This window comes from Schistosoma mansoni, chromosome 1, assembly GCF_000237925.1.
Source record: "Schistosoma mansoni strain Puerto Rico chromosome 1, complete genome".
NCBI classification, from domain to species: domain Eukaryota; kingdom Metazoa; phylum Platyhelminthes; class Trematoda; order Strigeidida; family Schistosomatidae; genus Schistosoma; species Schistosoma mansoni.
Genome location: NC_031495.1, coordinates 64117221 through 64141662, shown reverse-complemented (window position 1 = coordinate 64141662; position 24442 = coordinate 64117221). Strand labels below are relative to the sequence as shown.

The 24442-nt window shown below is 38.1% G+C and overlaps 1 protein-coding gene across 1 annotated transcript in view; it reads left to right on the top strand.

The window, feature by feature from the left end:
* Positions 1 to 339: 339 nt before the first annotated feature.
* Positions 340 to 24442, top strand: part of Smp_001090 (putative nuclear pore complex protein) — a gene marked incomplete at both ends in the record, with an annotated part of 32026 nt that continues 7923 nt past the window's right edge. Inside the window, 11 exons of the mRNA XM_018795188.1 lie at positions 340 to 539; positions 580 to 712; positions 3126 to 3197; positions 5474 to 5565; positions 7365 to 7437; positions 8566 to 8679; positions 10171 to 10401; positions 12166 to 12351; positions 14484 to 14838; positions 16326 to 16522; positions 22753 to 22891. Of these exons, the coding sequence (XP_018649525.1) occupies positions 340 to 539; positions 580 to 712; positions 3126 to 3197; positions 5474 to 5565; positions 7365 to 7437; positions 8566 to 8679; positions 10171 to 10401; positions 12166 to 12351; positions 14484 to 14838; positions 16326 to 16522; positions 22753 to 22891 (1792 nt within the window). The remainder of the gene's footprint in view (positions 540 to 579; positions 713 to 3125; positions 3198 to 5473; positions 5566 to 7364; positions 7438 to 8565; positions 8680 to 10170; positions 10402 to 12165; positions 12352 to 14483; positions 14839 to 16325; positions 16523 to 22752; positions 22892 to 24442) is intronic.

Sequence of the window (24442 nt, the reverse complement as noted above, 5' to 3'; positions counted from 1 at the left end):
AGAGTATATGCAAAAGAAGGAACCAAGAGACAAAGTTTTCAATGTAAATATTCATAGGGAGGGTTTTTTGTCGTCCACCTAATTACCTAATTCTGTTTGTATTAATCTTTAATTGCTATTAACGTGGTTTAACTCGACGTTATTTGTTGATTTCTTTTCGTTTACAATTTTTCTTGGTCATTGGTATCATGTAGTCCTGTGAAATGACTGGAGTTGGCCTGGTCAATTCTCGGTCTGAGGTGAGTTATCTCATGGTAAACGATTAATTTGTTGCTGTTCCAGGTAGATCACTTCCAGAAAAGCAATAATGTAACTCTTCTGTTCGATGAGGATCCAGAGATGTTCGGTATTTTGCGAGTGCTCATGTTTTTACGCAATAAATTGTTTTTAGATGGATCAAGCCTCTTCCCTCATTTTTGTAGTCTTTGGAAAAATTCCCAAACAGCTTTATCTGAGATCCCTATTCAGTATGGTAATGCATGCCATAAGATTGCTCATAGACTACCCAGAATGTTTACTAAAATGTCTCATCGTAAAGGGTAAAACACAATCAAGTTTATATAATCGCCTTCCTATTAGATTGCCTAATGTTCGTAATATTACAGAAATGATTAATCTTGAAAGGAACACATGGAATCTTATTTCAAGCATTTACTTGGACCGTTTTGAGTCGGAATCTAGGACCGGGACAGTTGAAGGAAAAGATTTATCTGTACGGATTTGGTGTTTATATGTGTTTTTTATGTTTGTCGGATATTTCAGTACAGTATATTTTTTCCTTTTAGGGCTCTAAAAACTTGTCGAGAGATAGTTAAATCTGCATGAACTTATCTGACTTTTTGGTCAATTTAAGTATAATTGTATTTGCCGTTTATGGATGATTTGTTTTGGGACTGTTTATTAGTGACAGTAGCTGTTTAACTGTTGTTCATAGTGTTTCCGCTTGACTACTTAGGCACTTATAACTCAGTCGTTAAATCACACACTCAAAACACCCATTTAAGTTTTATTTGGTGGTGACTACTGTTTAAAAAAATTGACTTATAGCGTGGTAGATGAACTTCTTTACAACTAAAATTATTCAGACGATATAGTTCTGTTTGGTAAAGACCACAAAATAAAATATTCTGACCACTTTAAGCAATAATGCTAGTGTGTTTGGTGTGCATTTCCTTCCCTCTATGTGCAAAATTTCGTTTCAGGACTGGTCTGCGTCTACACTTGGATTAATGGTAGAGGGTAAAATAGTTGAATGTGTCAGTCAATTCACTTATCTTAGAAGTCTGACTATCTCGAAGAGTTGGTGTTCGACAAAACCTCAGCACGGATTTAGGAGGCTCAATCGGCGTCTGCCAACTTGCATCACTTGTGACCTAGGCCAGACGTACGTTTGTCAAACTAAAAAAGAGTTCGCTACTTAGCGGTTCTCTCCGTTATACTTTATTGTTGTGAAAAGTAGCCATTAAGAGTAGAGGATATTCATGGGCTACTAGTATTCGATCACAGATGTCTTGGAAGCATTGCTCGTGTATTTTGGGACCTTCGAATGAGAAATGTCTGGGTTAGTAAAAGGGTACTAGATAAGGATGGCAAATCGAGTGGTGAGATAGTAAATCCTCATCAAATAGGGTGGTTAGGACATGTGTTACGAATGCTCAACTATTGCTTACCTTGACGGGCGATGTTGTCTGGTGTAAGAGTAGGTGGAAAGAAAGTCAGGGGCGACCAAACCATGATATTTCTAGTTTATAGTGACACTGAATGTTGCTCCAGGACTGGCCTCCTTCAACACTTGAACTAACGATAAGGAGTGAAGTAGTCGAACGCGTCGACAACTTCACTTATCTTGGAAGTCTGATCAGCCCTAATAGGTTGGTGTATGATGGAATCTCAGTTTAGCTTTTGCCAACTTACGTCACTTATGGCGAAGGAGAGATATCCGTCCATCACTTAGGCGACGAGTATACTGCTCAGCAGTTCTTTCTGTTCTACTTTACGGATGCGAAACGTGAATTCAGTAATAAGAGTGGCTAATCATTTAAAATTCCTATAATCTCACTTGTGGAATAAGATACACTTACAGGTGCTAGGATATTTAATGCATTTTCAGAGCAGTATGGATCAATACAGCGAACAAAGGATGTGGGTGATTTTATGTTATTTGAGTGATGTATTACCGAAGCATATCCATCCACATTTAGCTGTGTTAAGCTCCAGCTGCCATTATGAGCACCACTGCGCTACCTTGTTAAGCTCCATGCTGTATTGTTCAGCTCGTGAGGAGAAAATGAATACACTACTTTAAGGTCATCTGCTTACAGAATGGGATTACTCACACAAAAACATCCACAAATATCATGATTAAAAACTAGAGCAAAGGGCCTAAGACTCTACCTTGTATTACACCACTTCTGACAGGGACGGCGTTCGGCAATGTAGAATTAATTTTAACTATTTGGTGTTGGTGGCTGAGGATGCAATCAAACCAACTAAACAAGCAAAATGCTGTCAGTCTGTGCTAAGGAAGTGTGTGTACTTAGACTGAAGCATTCATACGCCAGTTTCTACTTTATATATGACGGATGTCTTTCAAAGATTTTAAGCTGTTTAAAATTCAGTTAAGCAATTGTCAAGCATTTCGTTTTCAACTAGGTTCTTGCAAAAACATCTGTGAAACACCTCATAAGTTACGCTAACGTAGTGTAAAAGAAATGTAATTTATAGATTGTTTTGACCATGTTTATAGTTTATTAATCTTTGCCTAGAAAAGAGATAAGATTTATTGAGATCACACAGCGATCTAAATTAGACAACCAATGAAACTTGGGGACAACAGACAACTATTTTGTCGTCGTCTGGGGTTTCACAGGAGTGTCCATCCATGATCTCTCAGTCAGGTGTCGAACGTAGGACCTTTAGTCTAGCACACGAACGCTTAACTCCTGGATCACTGAGCTGGCATCCAATGGTGTACAAGTTTAACCTCAGTTCGTCCATGATCTAGCCTATAAGTTGTTTGTGTTTCATAACCGGACTGATTATTTTTAGTTGGCATAAAGCAGTTTAGTGTTGTTTTATTCGTTTTTATGTTTCTTCTATTTCGAATTGTATATATCATCTGTTAGAATTTTAATCACTCCGAACGGGAAATAATTCGATTACTATACGAAAGAGATAATGAACTTCGTGAAGCTCAGGTTAGTAATTTATTTAAATTCATCTGTAATGTATTAGTTACCTTCATGTTTATGACGTTCATACACCATTTGTTCTTTTTGCATTCTGGACCAATCTTGGATTTTAGTAGGGAGAGAACACCGAGTATGAATTTAGTGGTAAATACCTCAAGGTCTTGCTCACTAGAATCATGTTTTGATGTACACAAAGGTAGACAAGAGCGTTGTCATTATTTTCTTATTGCGATCAATAAGTTTTTACCTTTTAACTAAGTGTTCGGTCTGCACGATCATGTTTGTCATTAACATCGCAATATTCGTTGTACATCCTACATTTTTAGAATTCAGTTGGTCCATGTAAGCATCTCTAGTTGTTCTGATGCCAAAATTCTTAGAAATATCGGGAATGGGTAATGAGAAAGAGCTATTTCCACTTACATTTGTTTTTAATTGAGATTTAACCCTCTAGGGTTTATAACAAATAAATTATCCACACTAAAGATTCAGTTGGTTGGCCGACGGCTGACGATATCTGGATATAGGTTTAGAAAGCTCACTAAGCTTTAGTTAAATTACATCACTCGTGATGTAAACAATATTTACCTCTGCCAAGTGAAGGGTATCTATTGTGCAGTAGTCTGCTATGTATTGCTCTATGGCTGTAAAGTATGGTCTATGGAAGGAAAAGACGTGCGTAGGCCTCATGTTTCTTGTTGTTCATGTTTTAAAATCATTATTCGCTTAGCGTGAAAAAATCGAGTAGACAATGTTGAGGTTAAGATTATGGTTCATGAAGTTGTGAGTCTTTATAGACTGAGATGGTTGGGACATGGATTACATATTCCTAACCACTGCCTGCTTCAATGCATGTTGTTGTTTGATGTCGTAGAAGAATACTAGGAATGACCAAACCAAAATATGGCATCAGTCCATGGAGTCATTGACTATCAGTCTTAGCTATTTAGGTAGATGCAAACTGCCTCGTCTGAGCATTAAATACATTTATCAGTTAGATGCGTTGGCCGACATAGGTTACAGCTAGTCATAATGGTGCAGATGCATTCTTTTTCTCTAGATTTTGAGTTCCAGTCTTTCTCCATGCATACCTTTTCATTTTTTCTTTTCGAACCATGTTCTCAATGTTTAGTCTTTGTCAATATCATTGCCGTTACATTATTTCCATTCACTTACTACTCATGTTAATTTTGACTCATCGTGCTAGTGTTGTTTGACATCTAGGGGCAAAACATTTCTGTGCCAGGCTTAACGTTGATTGTATCTGACTAGGTTTTCCAGATGATAAAAAAGGATGAAGTTTTGAATGTCATGAATGCTTTCTATTTGATAAAAACCCGTTTCCCGGTTGTTTAGGGGATTTAAAATGACTATCTGCAACCATTTTCATGATGACGTCAAAATAGTACACCATTAACAGGGTTACACTCTCTCGAGTGTTTACACAACATGACTTTGCCTTTTCCCTAAGTCTAGGCAATATTGAGGAACAGTGTGAAAAAAAACACATAATATGCAAGAATTTACAAATTGCAAAGTGAGAGTTGAGTGATGTCAAAAGCATGTGGCTTCTTTCCATGACTGGTTAATGGGAAAATTTTGTTTGGTATTAATGAAATTTGCGAAAACCGAGAGGGGTCTAAAGAAAAAACCCACAAAGATAAATGGCTTCTGGTGTTGTTTTTACAACAGGAGTCATAAAACGTTCCTTTCAATGTGTTTCACTGCTTTTCGTGTTTTAAGGCTAAAGCTAACAGTTTAGTATTTAAAAAGTTTAAGTATAAGACTGACCAATGTATGTTACGAACTTATTCATTTCAAAGTAATCATCAGAGGAAGGAACTAGCATGTATACGGTAAGATCGTCCGCATAACTATACGGGAACAATGTTCAACCATAAGAAAACCCCATACTTGTTTTCCATTAGGAAGTTCAATTATAATCTGAAACTCTTAAAATTTGTTATACAATAATACACTTATGTGAACATTCTTGTTAATATAATGACTTAATAACCCAACATTAGAAATATCTAGTTGGTCAATATTGACCATAAAGCTTTCTTTCGCCAAAAAATTGCTTGTTTGAATGAAGTTCATCCGTAATAGATTTGTTGTAGTGTGTTTATGAACCATTCACCCGTTCATTAAAATGGTTATCTGAAGTGATATTCATTTGTTTCCTATTTCCGTATCATCTTTTCTTCCAACATCTTCGTCAATCTCTCTCTTACTGTTGTTACATTAAGTCATATCACTTTAATTTTCATTTTTTATTATAGATATTAATTGATTGGTTAGAACAAATAGTTCGTGAGCAGATCGAAGAAGTTGCTGAGAAATATGAATGTTTGTTCAATCAGACAACTGCTTGGTAATTTATTTCTTTTTATCTTTCTATGTTTTAATTCGTGCAACTCACCACCGTAAGCAACAATGCAAGCATGTTCGGATGCGATTCTCCCCATCGAAATGCAAAATGTTACTTTAGGACTGGGTTGTATCGGCATCTGAACTAATGATAGGTAGTGAAGTACTTCAGCATGTTGACCGCTTCACTTATCTTGGGAGTCTCATTAGCCCTTGTGGTCTGGTGTGTGACGAAATCTCAGCACGGATACAGAAGGCTCGTCTAGCTTTCGCCAACTTGCGTCATTTATGGCGTAGGCGAGATATCCGTCTAGCAACCAAAGGACGGGTTTACCGCGCAACAGTTTGTTCCATCCTGGCAGTAAAACATGGCCGATTAGAGTAGAGGATATTTGTAGGCTACTAGTTTTCGATCATAGGTGTCTTCGAAGCATTGCTCGTATATCCTGGGACCACCGGGTAAGTAATGCAGTTGTTAGGATACGGGTACTATGTAAGGATGGCAAATCGATTGATGAATTAGTGAAACTTTATCAGTTGAGATGGCTGGGACACGTTACGTATGCCCAACCACCGACTGCCCCGACGTGCAAAGTTTTATGGTGTAGGAGTAGGTTGGAAGAAAGCTATGGGCGGCTAGACCAAAACGTGGCACAAATCCATGAAGTCACTGACAATTGGACTGAGCCATGTTGGTAGGTGTAGACTACCTGGTTGGGATTCGCGAGGTGATAGCAACCGATGGTTAGAGACTTTGAATGACATGTCTCAAAATCGTTTGCAATGGCGAAGGTGCATCCACTCTTTATGTTCTACCAAATTCTAATCTTGTGAATTCTTCATGTCTCTATCTTTTTTCTATTTCCAAATTTATTTCATTGGATTATACTCCTTCAATAACATCTTCAAACCCTAATCTTTCACATTAATGCTTATACTCTTACTACTTCTACCAATATGGGATTTGAATCGACGATTGTATCTCTGTGCTAATGTGGTATGGCAACTTGAACTGATGTTTATTTATTTAATTATTTATTATTATTTATTTGAACACATAAATTATTGGTACAAAGGTGCACCAGATACATATGCGCCACACAAATCTTATTTAATTTGTGTGAGGGCTGTAATATTGCCCGGGTGCCCAAACTGAAGCAGGTGGTTTTCTTAGGGGGCCACACTCGAAGCCTTTGACCTAAATATCTGATCCACAAGGCAGTGGAGTAACGTAAAGAGATGTAGTCTCACGGTAGCAAGTGACCAATAATTGGTTCATATGCCATTAGTTCCATCAGGATACTGGAGCTCATGTGTACTATTGGTTTGGAATCAGGGTTTTCCAATTCCCGTAGGTGAACTCTACGTGTCCACCAACCTGGTTAAAGCACCGGACATTCGCCTTTCGTTATTTCAATTTCGTAAACAATACCCCCACTGCGAGAATGTAGTGAGTAGGACTTCCCTGACCGAGGTTGTATACGCGTGACCATGAGGGAGCATTTGGAGAGGGAGAGCGGACTCTCCCCACTCTCGGCCGTACCAGGGCATTTGTGCATTTATATACTCGACTCCAATTCACATCTTTGTGTTTGGGATAGTCATATTTTTTTGTATCACTAAACTTATTTAAACGAATCTAAAATTCAAATACTGAAATCAGTGTTATGGAATTACTAAATGGCAATTATTTTTGCGCTATTTAGATTAAATATTTGATGAATAATTTTCAGACAGAAGTCTTTTCATACTTAAAAAGTAATATAACTTGAATAATTTCTTATCTATGCTCTTATTTCACAGGGAGAATACGGCACATTTATTAAGTTATCTTTCACAAGCGGAGCTTACTAAACATCATTTAGTAAAAGAATTGGTATGTGATTTTGTTTTAAAAGTAGTGTTATTAATTTTAGCCCTATTTTTTTCCCGGAGTTTTCTAAAACTTGAATATCATTTATTTAATTATTTATTTGAACACATAAATATTGGTACAAGGAAGCACCAGATACATATGCGCCGCACAAATATCATTTGATTTGTGTGCGAGGGCTGTGTTACTGCCCAGGTGCCCAAACTGAAGCAGGTGGTTTTCTTAGAGGGACACACCCCGAGCCTTTGACCTAAATGCATAATCCACAAGGCAGTGGAGCAACGTAAGGAGATTCAGTCTCATGGTAGCCGGTGACCAATGATTGATTCATACACCATTTGTTACTTCATGCAAATCAATTTTGGCCTCTGTACTTCAATCACGTTACCATATTTTCATTTTTCGATGTTTAAGCTTCATGAAGTTGAACTGTAAAAGTTAAGAGCTTAGTTAACTGGTCAATATTACGAACATTCATTATGGCGTTATGCAAATTAACTGAAATTAAGAATGTAGACTTAGTAGTAGTTTAAAAGCATTTTCTACTCATTATGTAAGCTGTCAATCCTAAACTCAATCTTATATGTTTGTGATTATGATCTTTACCGTTGATGAAGTCTTCCACTAAAAACAAAAATAATGTTATTGAATGTACTATAGTGAGATGGTGGAGAAGATTTGTAGCTCAGGTGGGTGATTTTGATGGAGTTTTGTTCTCTGAGCTGAATGGTTTAGTCGTGGAGCTTTCATCGTCCTTCTGAATGACATCATCAGTACAAACTTCGGATAAAAGTGAAGTGTTTGAATTTCTGCACATGTGATTCACAGCTTGTCCTGTGCACCTCGATGTTGATTGGTTCTTAATAAGAACCAGCTGATGATGTCGTTCAGAAGGACGATGAAAGCTCCACGACCAAACCACCCAGCTCAGAGAACAAACCTACATCAAAATGTACTATAGTTTTTAGTGATTAATAGAACTGATGTCAGTCCAACTTCAAATGAAACAAATATTCACAAGCTTATTCAATTCACTTAAATTTACATTGTTTAGCTTTCTTTATTTGTAAACAAGTTGACTAGTTCACTTTAAATCTTTCCTATAAATCTATTCCCATCATGTGTAATTAGCATCCGGATGCTGTAACTCTAACAGGCAATGAATTGGATCAGAAAGATCAAATTGACAATGATCGATTTATAAATTATTTATTTCTATGTCTTCGTGGTGGGGATCTTCATCGTGTAAGTGGATTACAAATTTGGTTTTTCTTTCTTCATTTCTTCACACTACTGTTATTTCTACTTGAATTTGTGTAGGCTAAAAAGTATTGTTCCTAGATACCTTTGAAGGATTGTTCATGTATACTCAGTAGTGTTGAGGTTAGATTTCGGGTATTAAGTAAAAATGCATGATGAATTGATAGAACTATGAATGTTTATCGAATGAGGCAGCTGAAACATGTGTTAAATTTAGTCATACACATCAGCTCAAGTTGCTACATAACATCAGCTTTGAGATGTCTGAATAGTTCAATTATTAAGAATATTAGTGTTAGTAATAAAGGCAAATCATAGAAAATATGATTCTCGAAGAAAATCTGGATTCATTAAATGAAACAATTCAAATAATCAAGAACCTTGGTATTTCAAGAAAAACGAATAGTAAGTACACCTGCCCCAGCGCGACTGATACAAAGTCATGTCATTCAGAGTCTATAATCGTTGGTTATGATAATTATGTGGAAGTCGACCAAATTGTCTGCACCTACCTTCACAGCTTAATCTAACAGTTAGTGACTTCATGTAATGGTGTCAAGTTTCGGTTTGATCGCTCCTGGCTTTCTTTCAACCTACCCATACACCAGCTGTCACCGGACATCAAGATGGTGGTTGGGAGTGCGTGATGTGTCCCAACCACATTCTCAGTTCCTTCGAAATACTCCATATTTATAGCAATACATGTTCGATTTCTGCTTATATTGTTTGAAATGTCTTTGGAAGCTATCAAAAGTTAGGTTCGTCAACTGATTTGTCGTTTCACGCTTTGTTATGATCGTGAGCACTGACAATCTTCACAAAATTATTTTATCAATAATCATGCATATATTGAAGTGACGATCTTATTCACAAGAGATTTCCCAAGTACAGTATTTTTAATAACACGGGAGACCAACGGTTGTTCTTGTAGTCTTCTCAACCCCACCCCCACCCCCGAAACTCTTGATTCATGCTTCGATGCATTCCATTTTCACTGGCTTATCTCAGTAAACAACTTCCAATGCTTCGCGGACTTACTGAGTTTTTCTAAAGTACTGCAGATTTTTATCAGCTCAGTTTACATACTTATTAGATATATGGTGTGCATTTTTCAGATCAAAATTACAAAAAATATTCTCTTTCATTCAATAAATTCATTTGTTCAGAAGGGGTTTTGTGGAGAATTTAGTATTTTCATAGTTGAAATCATGAGCCAATTGAAGCTAGACCATTATGGAAAACCTGGGACCACTGGGCGACCGTTTCGTCCTATTATGGGACTCCTCAGCAGTGCACATCCACGATCCCGCACTCGCGAGATTCGAACCCATGATCTACCAGTCTCACGCCAGAGCACTTAACCGATAGACCACTGAGCCGGCATCCAACAGTGTTGATGTCTAACTTCAACCAATCCACGATGTTTGAGCAACAGTTCACCAATTTGACTTTATTTATTATTGTTTTTTTTTGTAGGCTCAACTTCTTTGTACACAACGTGGTGAATTTTGGCGTGCTATCTCACTTGAAGGTTGGCGACCATTTCATTATTCCGGTTTTGTGGAAAATGAATCAACTCAAATTCAAACAATAAAAGATACAAATGAAAATTCTAATTATTCTAAACCATTACAAATGAAATTCAATATTGAAGGGAATCCAATGAGAATTTTATACAAATCTGTATGTTGGTGGAATTCAGAGAATGTAAGTTCTTATTTTAATATTGACATTCATATCATTGAAATTTGTTCTTTCTTTCACTATTGATTGATCACTGGGTGATGATCAATGTCATACGTGTCAAGTCCTTCTTAGTGCTGATCGAATGCTATCGATCAAGTTGTTCTTTCTTTATTGTGTTGATAGTGAAATTATCTTTTATTAACAAAATGAATATGTTTTCTTTCTTTCTCATCTTGTTATGTAATTTAATTCATTTAATATAAGGTAATCTATCAGGTGATGAAATGTATAAAGTACTCTAGTTTGAGTCAAACTATTCGTTTATATGCCCTGGTACGGCCGAGAGAGGGGAGAGTCCGCTCTCCCTCTCCAAATGCTCTCATATGGCAGAGTGTATATAGCCTCTGCCAGGGAAGTCTTACTCACTGCCTTCTCACAGTGGCATCGTAGTGAACAGAACACGATTGGGGACAATCGAATGTATTTAAGCAAACATTACAGACTATCTCAGTAAATTCTGAAAACCATACAATGAACAGTTAATTTGCAAATTAACAACCAATAGTCTCAATCTTCACTGTTTCTTCTCTAATTCCATTGTTCGTGCATTTTCCAACCGATTGCACTTCGTTTCAGTTCTTTCCTCATCGGTCTTCTGCCAAAATACATTCTATGTCTGACCAACACCATATACTACTTATATGGATATAAGTAGACCACACCACAGCATTACTGTTGTTTACGAAATTGAGAGGACGAAAAGCGAATGTCCGGTGCTTTAACCGGGTCGGTGGACACGGAAAGTCCACCTAGGTGAGTTGGAAAACCCTAATTCCAAACCAATGGTGCATATGGGCTCCGGTATCCTGCTCCATTGCCTTGTGGCTCCGGATGTGGCCCCATAAGAAAACCACCTGCTTCAGTTTGGGCACCCGGGCAATATCACAGCCCTCACACAAATCAAATGTGATTTGTGTGGCGCATATATATCTGGTGCCCCCTTGAACCGATATTTATGTGTTTAAATAATAATAATAGTAATAATAATAATAATAATGTCTAGTATTAGTGTAGTGAACGAGAACACAAGTGGAGAAAATCGAATGTATTTGAACACAAAATTACAGAACACCTTAGTGAAATCTGAGAACCATATAGTAAATACTTAATTCGCAAAATGTTAATCAATTGTCTCAATTTTCTCTGTTTCATCAATTCCATACAAATTGCCTTCTGTTCCAGTTCTTTCCTTCTCGACCTTCTGCTGCTAGATATTCTATTATTTACTAGCGTTGTATACTACTTATATCGATATAAGTAGCACATATCACAATGGTACTCTCAGATACTTAGATCCAATTTCAATAGAATGAAGATGGAACTTATTACTTTAATATTTGAAGGTTAGCTGTTTTAGCTTATAATGTTGTCACTTTATTACAGGTTCATTTAAGTAGATGATTTATAATTACTTACTTACTTACTCACGCCTGTTACCCCTCGTCGAGGAGCATAGGCGACTCAACAGCATTCTCTATCCAACTCTGTCCTGGGCAATCCTTTCTAGTTCCTTCCAGTTAACATTCATCCTTTTCATATCCGCTTCTTTTTCCCGGCGTAATGTGTTCTTTGGAAGTAGATGATTTAGTTTTTCTAAAATTCACTTTATATCCTATAAATTTTATTGAATGTTGAAATCAGTTTTATTTTAAAGAGGATTTTCTTTGTTTCCTATTGAAGGTCTTATTAACTTTTCTTTCATTATTATTTTATATATATATATAGATAAAATTACGTTCATTTGAACGAGCTATCTATGCTACATTATCAGGAAATTTAAATGTTTTATCACAAATTTTACCAACTTCATGGACAGATCAAACATGGGCACATTGTCGTGCTTTAGTTGAAGCTCGTGTAGATTCTAGTCTACGTAGTTTATTGAATACTGGTCCTAGGGCTGATACACTAGTAAGTTCATGCTTTCAGAGTATCTATGTTAACAAGGTGTAATGTTATATGACACTTTTGTATGTTATAAACAATATTTATTTATAAAATCCAAGTTGATTATTTTATCCTGAATTCACGTATCATGATTCGACTTTCAGCCATAATATTTCCACATTTATGTGTGTGGAAGGTCTAGTAATTACCAATCAGTGGTGTCCTAACTGAAGTAGATAGAGTAGGGTTTAGACTTGTGGCCGAGTGTTTTATTTGCTAATTTACTGCTCTTAATTTCACGTTGATTAATACTTATTCAAAGATAGTCAAATGTAGTGTCCATCTACATAATCATACTCAGATTCTTTCTAGTTTGTGAAATTTTTCGTTGTATATACCTTCTAATATGACTGATTCAGTCAGTCAGTCAGCTACAACGTAGGACCAGGCACATTTATGCATCGGTCCAAGTTGCCATACCTCGTTAGCACAACAAGATGAACACCGGATTCATAGAAGTTAATTTAGTGGTAGTAATATATAAAAGATAGGTTGTATATAAGGATATAGTATAGGAAGGAAAAAAGTTATAAAGCAATTTTAATCTCAAGGTTTAAGGGAAGATAAAGAGTGTATACACCTATGCCATTGTGATCGATTCTGAGCCATGTCACCTAGAGTCTGCAACCATTGGTTACGATAGTCACACGGACCCCAACCAGGTAGTCTGCATCTACCAACATGGCTCAGACTGGAAGTTAGTGACTTCAAACACTGATGCCACGTTTTGGTTTGGCCGCCCCTAACTCTTTTCCAACCATCCCCTACACTAGTCAGCATAATGCGTCTTGGTAATCGGTGTTCAGGCATACTTAACACGTAGCCCAACCATCTCAGTCGATGAAGATTCATGACCTCATCAACTAATTTACCATCATTTCCTAATACCCTGTGTCTAACCTCACTATTACTTACCCGGTTATCCCAGCAGATGCGACCAATATTTCTAAGACATCTGTGGTCAAATACTAGTAACTTACGAGTATCTTCTACTCTTAATGGCCATGTTTCACAGCCGTAAAGTAGGACAGAACGAACTGCTGCGCAGTATACTCGTCCCTTAATTGATTGACGGATATCTCGTCTTCGCCATAGGTGACGTAAGTTGTCAAAAGCCAAACGAGCTTTTTGAATCCGTGCAGAGATTTCGTCAGACACCAACCCATTAGGGCTGATCAGATTTCCAAGATAAGTGAATTTCAGGTGTTGACGCAGGCCAGTCCTGGAGTAACAATTTACATTTGGATGGGGAGAAACGCATCCCAAACATCCTGGGATTATTACTCAGTTCTAACAAAAGACTCTGCATTTTGTCAGCGTCTTCACCAAACAGGACTATGTCATCTGCGTATTCTAAGTCGCTTAGTGGACCTCCTGGTAGGAGATCAATTTCTGAAAATTCAGTCGAAGAGCAATAGGTCTATAATGAAGTTAAACTGATTGGAAACGGGTTCACACTAGTGATACTCAAATTGACAACAAATATGTCTACAATCCTTAGAGCCTTAGATACCATTCAATCACGAAACATTAGAAGATAAAATCTTGTCCGTGACCACGAATAATTGATATTTATGTTGGAAACGACTCTTTACATTACATATTGAATCAATATGAAATTATAATGACATAGTTTTTAAAGACTTTGTTTGTTTCGACCACGCAATAGCATGAATCAAAATATGGAGTGACAAAATTCCTATCTCACTGACTAGTGACTTGAAATGTTGACTTATTTTTTTCATCCGCTTCTCGACACATTACCCCTTGTCTAGTACTCTTTAACCAATGCACTTAACTTAATACAAATCACTAAAAGAATTGATTTGAGATACAATGTGGTCAAACGAAGCTAAACAAAAAAGATGTACAGTAATAAAGAGAAACTTTTACGTAGAATTTAGATGAAAACTCCTAGTATCCTCTTGATTTTTCCATTAGCGTTGATTAGTTATGAACAGATCAGTCAGTGTGCATTATGGATGGAATTGTTGGGATTCTATCTTCCTAATTATATACAATCTTACTTAATAGCAAAATTCTCTCTTCTTTGATTAGCTTATTCTAATTTAATTCTTAAAATATTAATTTCTTAGGCTGTTACCGGGAAAACATCTAAATATTGGCCTCTGGATGGCGGTTTAAGCTTACCTGAATCAGCTTGGACACCAGGTGATTGGACATTATCCGATGTATTTGCACGTGTCGATGCACGTTTAGGTTGGTCTGCTATTGGATGTTTAGAAAAATGTAATAATCTACGTATGAAATCAGTACTACGTTCTGCAATGAATGATTTCTTAATGGATGATACTTCATATTTGTACACGAATGATGATATTGGTGGCGGCGGTGCCAATGGGAATGATATGGAATCACCTTCTGTATACGCTATTATATATTGCATTTTCTATGCTGTACAACAGACTATCATGTTGAAGAATTATGATTGTAAGTTTTATTAAGAAAAACATTTGATCCATAAGTGTAATTTTTAATGTTTTAAAATGTGTATACATTTAAGAAAGTGATGAAATTCATAGTAATCTAGTATATGAATACCAAATTCTTTTACTTCAGGGGATAACTGTATAATTTTTTTAACAAGAAAGAGGTAGGTTCATGTCACTTATTAATTAATCAATGTTTATAAGCTGTGCCCTCAAATGCCCTGGTTCGGCCGAGAGTGGAGAGAGTCCGCTCTCCTTCTCCAAATGCTCTCACATGGCCACGCGTATATAGCCTCTGTCAGGGAAGTCCTACTCAGTGCCTTCTCACGACATTACTGTTGTTTAAGAAATTGAGAGGACGAAAATCGAATATCCGGCCCTTTAATCGGGTTGGTGGACATGGAGAGTCCACCTAGGAGAGTTGGAAAACCCTGATCCCAAACCAATGGTTCACTTGGGCTCCAGCATCCTGAAGGAATAAATGGCTTATGAATCAATCGTTGATCAATGGCTACCATGAGACTGCATCTCCTCACGATGCTCCACTGCCTTATGGATCACACCTTTAGGTCAAAGGCTCCGGGTGTGGCCCCCTAAGAAAACCACCTGTTTCAGTTTGGGCACCTGGTCAGTATCACAGCCCTCACACAAATCAAATAAGATTTCTGTTTTGCATATATATCTGGTGCCCCCTTGTACCAATATTTATGTGTTTAAATAATAATAAATTATAAGCTGTAATAGAAGACCTAAGGAATTTCATTTTAATATTGGAGATAAAAGCATATACAGTCTAGACACTCGATTTTTCCATATATCTCATGTTGAATTCTTTAAACAGATACCGGTTTTTTTTGTATCTGTATATAGTTAGATTAGGGTTCCTTGTACAGTCTGTTGGATATGAACGCGTTCCTAATCGTTTAACTGCATTCATCGAAAAAATGTCGTTTACTATTCAGTTATAATCACTATCTCGAATTCGATAACTTTCACTAAAGCTCCATTACGTAAACAGTTCAGATGAAGTTGTGTCATAACAGCGCTCATCTTGAGATTTCTATAGGTCAGTTGAGTAATATCAGTGAACAAAGTGGGTTTGTGCACAATTTTGGACTTCGTTTGCATTATTTGTTTAAAATCTAGACTTTTTAACTCCTCTTGGTGGTGAGGTTTCCCTATCTACCGTCTTGATTTAAATGTTAGATGTTTACTTTTACCTTCTCGCTTTTTATGGAAACACCCTACCATATAAAGGTAGTGAGTTGTAGGACTTCCACGAAAGAATATATAACATGCTCAGTCATTTCAGAACTTTCCGATTAAGAACAAAAGAGCAGACTCCTCACAATACATGACATTAATTACTACTCATTTGGTTATTATTAAAAAAAATACCTTTTGCTTATTGATGAATTATCTTAATTTGATTGTCAATGTCTAGCACATTTGTTGGTTTCAATACATTCTGTTTTCAATTTTTTACAGCTTTTCTCCTAACTTTAGCCAATGTTATGCCGAAACTTGTATGTTATGGTTTAGGTGATGGTATTGTTCCAGATGTAACTCCATTACAACCGCCAAATTTGAATAAAGTTGGGAATACTGATCAAGTAGTTTGTCATACACTTCGATTTCTGACACATTTTGTTCTGTTTTTAAAATCAGCAGATTCTGATATTCCGGTAATTCATATTTTCGGGAAATTTTTTTCTTTGGTTTATTGACAATTTTTTATTTGAACTTTGAGATTGTTTCTTTTGTACAAACGGTCAGTCAGTCAGTCAGCTACAACGTAGGACCAGGCACACATATGCATCTTTGCAAATTGCCGTACCTCGTTAGCACAACAAGCCGTTTGTACAAACGGCTAATTTGGTAGCTTATTATATAATGACTTGTTTTTCATCAGTTTGAAGCAAACAAACGATTGAATCTCTGTCATCAGATCATGATAATAATGAAGATACGGTACCGTAATCTATTCAAGAACAGCCTTGTTTTGTTGTTAGATGCAGTTGGTCGTCATGTAACAGTCGTAGTTATGTTATAATACTGATTCACTATTATGATTTATACAAACTAATATCATGTTTGCTTCCACTTGCATAATTTTTAAGAGGTACTGAGACCATAAATGCGGTAAGCTTTTCTGTAGATTGCTTTTATTTATGACCTCTTTTTGATGGGACCTTCTAACCTAACAGGATGTCAATGAGTATTAATGGGGATCCAGTGGATTAGCACAGGTTGCACCCTGGTATCTAGTATTAAACTGACGCTACACAGACCAGACACCAATGCTACAAATTTCCCGGACAGTTTCACGAGTAACGAATTTTTTGAATTGACAAATGGAGAGTAAATTTGGAGTACTTTGGTGAATTCTTGAATACAGGTCTTTGATAACAAGAATTTCCAGACTACATAGCTAGAATTGTCTGTTGTATGATCTACATGAATTTGTGAACATTGAAAACGTCAAGTTTAAAGGGTACCTGTGGTTTTAGAAATGATGTATCATATTTTACATTGTATGACAGCACTCAATAAATCAACACTTTAACGACTTGAGGACGCTTTGAGGAGTATTGAATTTTAATTACTGCTTAGTTAGTTACTAAGTAAACTGAATAGAAAGGCGGAGTAAAGCATTTTATTCATTAGTATTCATAACCTTATTTATGTGTGGTGTGCAATATTGTTGAAACGCGAAAAGTGTAGATGGTGGTTTTTGTAGTAGATTAGTGTCTAAGCTTTTGGCCTAACAGTGTGATTCATACGGAAGTGAAGTAGCGTAAAAAGGTTCAGTCCCTTGCTTCCTTCTGACCAGACTAGATTCCTACGCTATTCGTCTCCTGAGGATGCTGGAGTTCATGTATATTGTCATTTTGGAATCCGCATTTCCCAAATTTTCTAGAAGAACCCGGTTTAAACATAGTATGACTGGTATAACTTAAACATGACATGGCAATTTTTCATCTAACTAGGAAAAGTCCGTGTATGACATGGTCAGTCAGTCAGCTACAACGTAGGACCAGGCACATATATGCATCGGTCCAAGTTGCCATACCTCGTTAGCACAACAAGATCAACACCGGATTCATAGTAGTTAATTTAGTGTTGGTAGTAGTATATAAATTATAGGTTGTATATAAGGATATAGTACAGGAAGGAAGAGAGATATGAAGCAATTTTAGTCTCAAGGTTTAAGGGAAGATAAAGAGTGTATACACCTACGCCATTTTGATCGATTCTGAGCCATGTCACACAGAATCTCCAACCATTGGTTACGATAGTCACACGGACCCCAACCAGGTAGTCTGCATCTGCCAACATGGCTCAGACTGGAAGTTAGTGACTTCAAGCACTGATGCCATGTTTTGGTTTGGCCGCCCCTAACTCTCTTCCAACCGTCCCCAATACTAGTCATCATAGCGCGTCGTGGTAATCGGTGTTCAGGCATACGTAACACATGGCCCAACCATCTCAGTCGATGAAGATTCATCACCTCATCAACTGATTTACCATCGTTCCCTAATACCCTGCGTCTAACCTCACTATTACTTACCCGGTGATCCCAGCAGATGCGAGCAATATTTCTAAGGCATCTGTGGTCAAATACTAGTAACCTACGAGTATCTTCTACTCTTAATGGCCATGTTTCACAGGCGTAAAGTAGAACAGAACGAACTGCTGCGCAGTATACTCATCCCTTAATTGATAGACGGATATCTCGTCTACGCCATAGGTGACGTAAGTTGTCAAAAGCCAAACGAGCTTTTTGAATCCGTGCAGAGATTTCGTCAGACACCAACCCATTAGGGCTGATCAGATTTCCAAGATAAGTGAAGTTGTCGACGCATTCGACTACTTCACTCCCTATCCTTAGTTCGGGTGTTGACGCAGGCCAGTCCTGGAGTAACAATTTACATTTGGATGGGGAGAAACGCATCCCAAACATCCTGGCATTATTACTGAGTTCCAACAGAAGACTCTGCATTTTGCCAGCGTCTTCACCAAACAGGACTATGTCATCTGCGTATTCTAAGTCGCTTAGTGGTCCCCCTGGTAGGAGATCAATTCCTGTAGATTCAGTCGAAGAGAGTGTTATTTGCAGCAACAAGTCTATAATGAAGTTAAACAAAAACGGGGATAGTGGACAACCTTGACGGACACCACTTGAGGTTGTAAAATCATATGACAGTTCGCCATAAGCTCTTACTCGACTAATAGTGTTCGAGTAAAGAGCCTTCAAAAGGTTTATGTACTTCTCAGGTACACCTTTCAATGACAGACACTGCCACAGAACCTCTCGGTCTATAGAGTCAAATGCTGCTTTCAAGTCAAGAAAAACTATCATTGTCGGACGCCGATAAGCGTGTCTGTGCTCTAAAACTTGACGAATGGTGAATATGTGGTCGATACAGCCACGACCAGGTCTGAAGCCAGCCTGATTTTCTCGTGTTTGCAGTTCACGAGTCTTAGGCGCCTGATAATTATTGAGGCTAGTATTTTAGATGCTATGTTAGTCAGACTAATCCCTCTATGGTTATCGCAGGATGATTTGGACCCCTTTTTATATATTGGGACAATAAGTGATTGTGACCAGTCGGATGGGATTACATCCGTCTCCCAGATTTTAGCCAGAATATTAGTCAACCTAATCGCTAAAATTGGACCACCATATTTAAAGACCTCTGGAGCCAATCCATCTGGACCAGCTGCTTTTCCTCGTTTCAGATTACTTATAGCCTTTTGAACTTCAAGTAGGGTCGGGGGGCCTACCTCAATGTTCCATTCAGGTTTTCTGGGAATAGTGGGTAGTTGTGCAGTAGCTGAAGGCCAGCTAAACTGCTCCTTAAAGTGTTCCGCCCATCGTTCTAAACGTTTAGGTTGAGAGCAGATAAGGGTTCCGTCTTTTTCGGAGATTGTCTCACTTACACTTGACTTCTTAATTCCGGTTTCTTTTATTAGTCTGAATAGTTGCCTGGTGTTGCCTACAGCCGCTGCCTTTTCCATCTCTTTTGCTTTCGTTGCCCACCACTGCTCACGATCGTTCCTTAGACTTTTAGTTAACCTAGATCTAATTTGTTTACGCTCTTCGTCGTGTTCAGAGCCTGATGGGATGAGTTTACGCGAATCCATCAGTGAAATAGACTTAGAGGAAATCCACTGGTTTTTTGGAGCCCTATGGTTTAAATGACTAATAGATGTTACTGCTGTTTCCACAGCTGTTCGTATGTCTTTCCAAGCAGCATCTGGGTCAGTCTCGTTTACAGAACTGCCTAGATGTGAACTCAGTTGTTTCTGGCATTCGCATTTGGCTTTCTCGTCCTCCAGTTCAATCCTAATGGGTCTTCTTAGTGTAATTTTCCTGCGTCCATTGAGGCGCAGACAAATGCGCGCTCGTATTAAAGCGTGATCAGAGTCTAAACAAGTATTCCAATACGAGCGACAATCTTCTATTGAGCCTCTCCAACGATGACTGATGACAATATGGTTTATTTGAGTCCATCGTTGGTTTGGTGCAGGTGGTCGCCATGTTAGACGATGTCTCTCCTTATGCTTAAAATTAGTGCTTGCTAAAAATAAACGATTGTCTGAGCATAGTTGCAACAGACGATCACCATTATCGGTTCGTTGAGCCGGAATACTAAAACACCCACCTAAATGTCTTTCTGTTTGATTTAAGCTGCCTACCTGGGCATTAAAGTCACCCGCTACGACTACTATGTCTGAGCGCTTAGCTTTCTGAAGAAGCTCAGAGAGTTTTCTGTAAAAGTCATCTTTTACTTCATCATGGCTGCAGTCAGTGGGAGCGTAGGCAGAAACGACGAAAAGGCAACGACGTGTGTCCCTATCCTTCCGAGTTCTTACGGAGCCATTTAGCCGGACAGCACACAGGCGACTGTTAACGGGGATCCATTCTAGTAGTGCCTGTTCTGCCCTTGTACTTAGTGCTATGCCTACACCTGCAAGTCCACGAGAACTAGCCAACGGGTCGCCAGATACACGGAGGGTGTATTTCGTCGGCTGTCCATTTTGGCGAGGTGAGGTCAAGTGAATGACCACACTGGGATCCTGTATGCGTGTTTCGGAGACACAGCATACATCAATGGTACGAGATTCTAGAGTTTTAGCTAAGGAGGCCTGTTGACCGATTTGGCATAGGGTACGTACGTTGAAGGCTCCAATGTGTAGTTTGGAGCGAGGTTTTAGTAGACCTGGGACAGCGTTTCGCGCACTAGAATCGTTGGCCATGGTGACACTTGAGGAGGAAACCGGAACAGAAAGTTTAGTGTTGAAAGTCAAGGTAGAAGGAATAGTAGGAAGTGAAGAAGGAGATTGATTATGAATACAGTGGTCTTGAGTGTTGTTAGAGGTATGAGGGCAGTTATCACTTCCCGGTTGCCCACACCGTGGAAGGATTCTTCTAGAGGTACCTGAAAAGGAAATTGGGTTAGAAGTGGTCTTAATGACCTGAGAGCGTGACCGCAGTGCCCAAGGGACAACTGCTTGAGGTCGGTCACACACGACCTTTTTGTGGGTAGTTTTTGTGTTAGCTCCGTTCTTCAAAAAAACCTTACCGCCGGAGACGGATATCCGTGGGATAAAGCGAGGTGTGCATTTTTAGGGTCGACCTTTTCTAACCCCACCCCTCCTTGTGGGAAGGCAGCATCGCTGTCATGCTGGTTGTCTGAAGGAAACACCTTACTGCTGTCACACCTCTGTACAGTCAGCAGTACGACTTCGCCTTCGGACCTTGGGTTTGCTGCTTTTAGTCTCACCGCTCTTCAACCGACCTGTCTGGCATGGTAGGACCTCGAGGAACGATTGTTCCAGCCAGCATAGCTCGATTAGTTCATCACGATAGGCAAGCCCGACCACCACGTCAAGGTAGCAGCAACGATCGGGACATGACATGGTATCGTGGTATGAAAGAAAGCTGCAAAGGGCTGGCTTCTGTTGGTCCTTCACGACTTCCTGGTTGGGGTCCTAGAGATGGTGCAACACAGTGGCTAGAGACGTTATGAGATATAGCTGAGAATAGAAGCTAATGGTGATCCTGCTGTAACCTTCTCTTACTTTCTTCATAAAGAGTGGTTATGACTATGAAGCGGTTTCTTAGTAGTTAGAGTTGTTCCACTTACAACTATGTATTCACTTTTTTATTTTATTTATTTAAACATAAATATTGGTACAAGGAAGCACCAGATAAATATGCGCCACACAAATCTCATTTGATTTGTGTGAGGGCTGTGATACTGACCAGGTGCCCAAACTGAAACAGGTGGTTTTCTCAGGGGACCACACCCGGAGTCTTTGACCTAAAGGTCTGATCCATAAGGCAGTGGAGCATCGTGAGGAGATGCAGTGTCATAGTAGCCGGTGACCAACGATTGATTCATACGCCATTTGATCCCTCAGGATACTGGAGCCAGTCCATGTGCACCACTGGTTTGGAATGAGGGTTTTCCAACTCCCCTAGGTGGACAATCCGTGTTCACCAACCCGATTAAAGGGCCGGATATTCGATTTTCGTCCTCTCAATTTCTTAAACAACAGTAATATCATGAGAAGGCACTGAGTAGGACTTCCCTGACAGAGGCTATATACGCGTGGCCATGTGAGAGCATTTGGAGAAGGAGAGCGGACTCTCCCCACTCTCGCCCATACCAGGGCATTTGGGTGCACTCCCATAACTTTGATATGTAAAGTTGGATGGTATCATTCATACTATTCCCCCCTCTACTTAATGTAGAGCTTGAAGCTACTCATATTAGAATTACTACTACGTTAATAAATTATTTAGTACAGAAACCGAAGTATGTTTTTTGTTGTTGTTAATTTCACTTTACACAGTACAATTCATCTGATTACTTATTCACTATTCCATTTTCTCTTTTAATAGGATGAATCATATTCAGAAATTATTAAAGCTTATTTATGCTTTTTAATTGTAAATAAAGAAACAGATTTAGTTGCTTATTATGTTTCTGCATTACCTAATGAATCATTACAAATTGAATGGTATTCATGGTTTTTATCAGGTAGGTATTCATAATTTGCGTTACGTTTTTTCATTTTTATTGATAAAATGACATTGAATAGAGTCTATGACACACTCTCCTGCATAGTTTGGACTTGTCAGAATCACTTACCTATATTCCATTTGTTATGTCTGAAACGGTTACGAATTCACTTAGTCAGCGAACGGAACAAAGACTTGTGACCAGAGACCCATAGGCTAACTATACTGATGCGTCCCAGACCCAGCTAACTAGAGTGAAAAGTCCAAGTTGGAAGTGGGGAAGATATATATTCCGTAAGCAGTCAGAAGCACAAACAATCACAGCAGGAAGAAATCAAACGTATGTATACAGTATAAAATTGTCCTTGGCAAGCATTACAAAATAGCGTATTAAAAGATACAACGGACCAATAGCGTTTAACATTTTCCCAAGTAGGAAATACGATTCGAAGGTGAAAAAAAGCGTTTTCGGTGCGAGTTCTGGGGATTTAACATCCCCAACACCATTGTTGATATGCTTTACTGAAGTTCAAATACGTTTGATCTTTTAGACCCAGTGGCCTTATGGTTAGATAGCATGGCGTTTAAAGCGATAACCGATAGGTTTGAGTCTCAATTCAATAATTAATTCAGGGATACAAGGACATTCAGGTGACAAGTCTCAAATAGACGAAAATGCATTTCCTGGACTTTACTTCTTGTTAGAATCGAAATTTATTGAAAACTTATGATCCAATGACAATATTAAGGCAATCTTATCTAGATGTACGTAATTCAATAGAGATGATCAATTGCAGTATTGTAATAACTACGATAAAATATAAATCCTTGTTATGATCTTTCGTCGCGCTCTCATCTTCAGTCCCTTACATAGAATCAAATTTAGGACGATTATATTTTAGACCACTAAGTTGAAATCCAATAGTTCATACTTCCAGCTTTAATCAATTTGCAAAACTAAACGATTCGATATCATCTATAAGTCACTGTTTCATTTTACACTTGATGAACTTCACTAATCTTTGGTACTGTAAATCACTGGGTTGCTGAGAAATTCATCCCTCTGATTTTAATACATGTCATTCGAAATCATTGATTATTATTATTATTAAACAGACGGTCTATAGCTGCCAAAATAGTTCAAACCGACAGTCATCAACCTCATAATTTAATGTCACATCTTGATTTGACTAACCTTGACTTTCTTCCAACTAAGCTCTAATCTACCCAATATTGACTATTATGATAGGCAATGGTTAATGAGATATATGGTATATATCTCAATCATTTCAGTCGACGAGGATTTGTGACCTTATCGATTTCGTCCACTTCGATATTTCATCATTGATTTTATGTTCGTAACCAGTAAGAAATAATTGCTCCGTGTTTCCTAGTTGTCAATAAATTTCCATCTGATGGAATCAATAATTGACTTAATAAAACAATAATAATCAGAAGGGGTTTTTTGTGGAGATTTAGTATTTACATAGTTGAAAGCATGAGTCAATTGAAGCTAGACCACCAAGGAAAACTTGGAAGCACTGGTCTAGCTTCAATTGACTCATGCTTT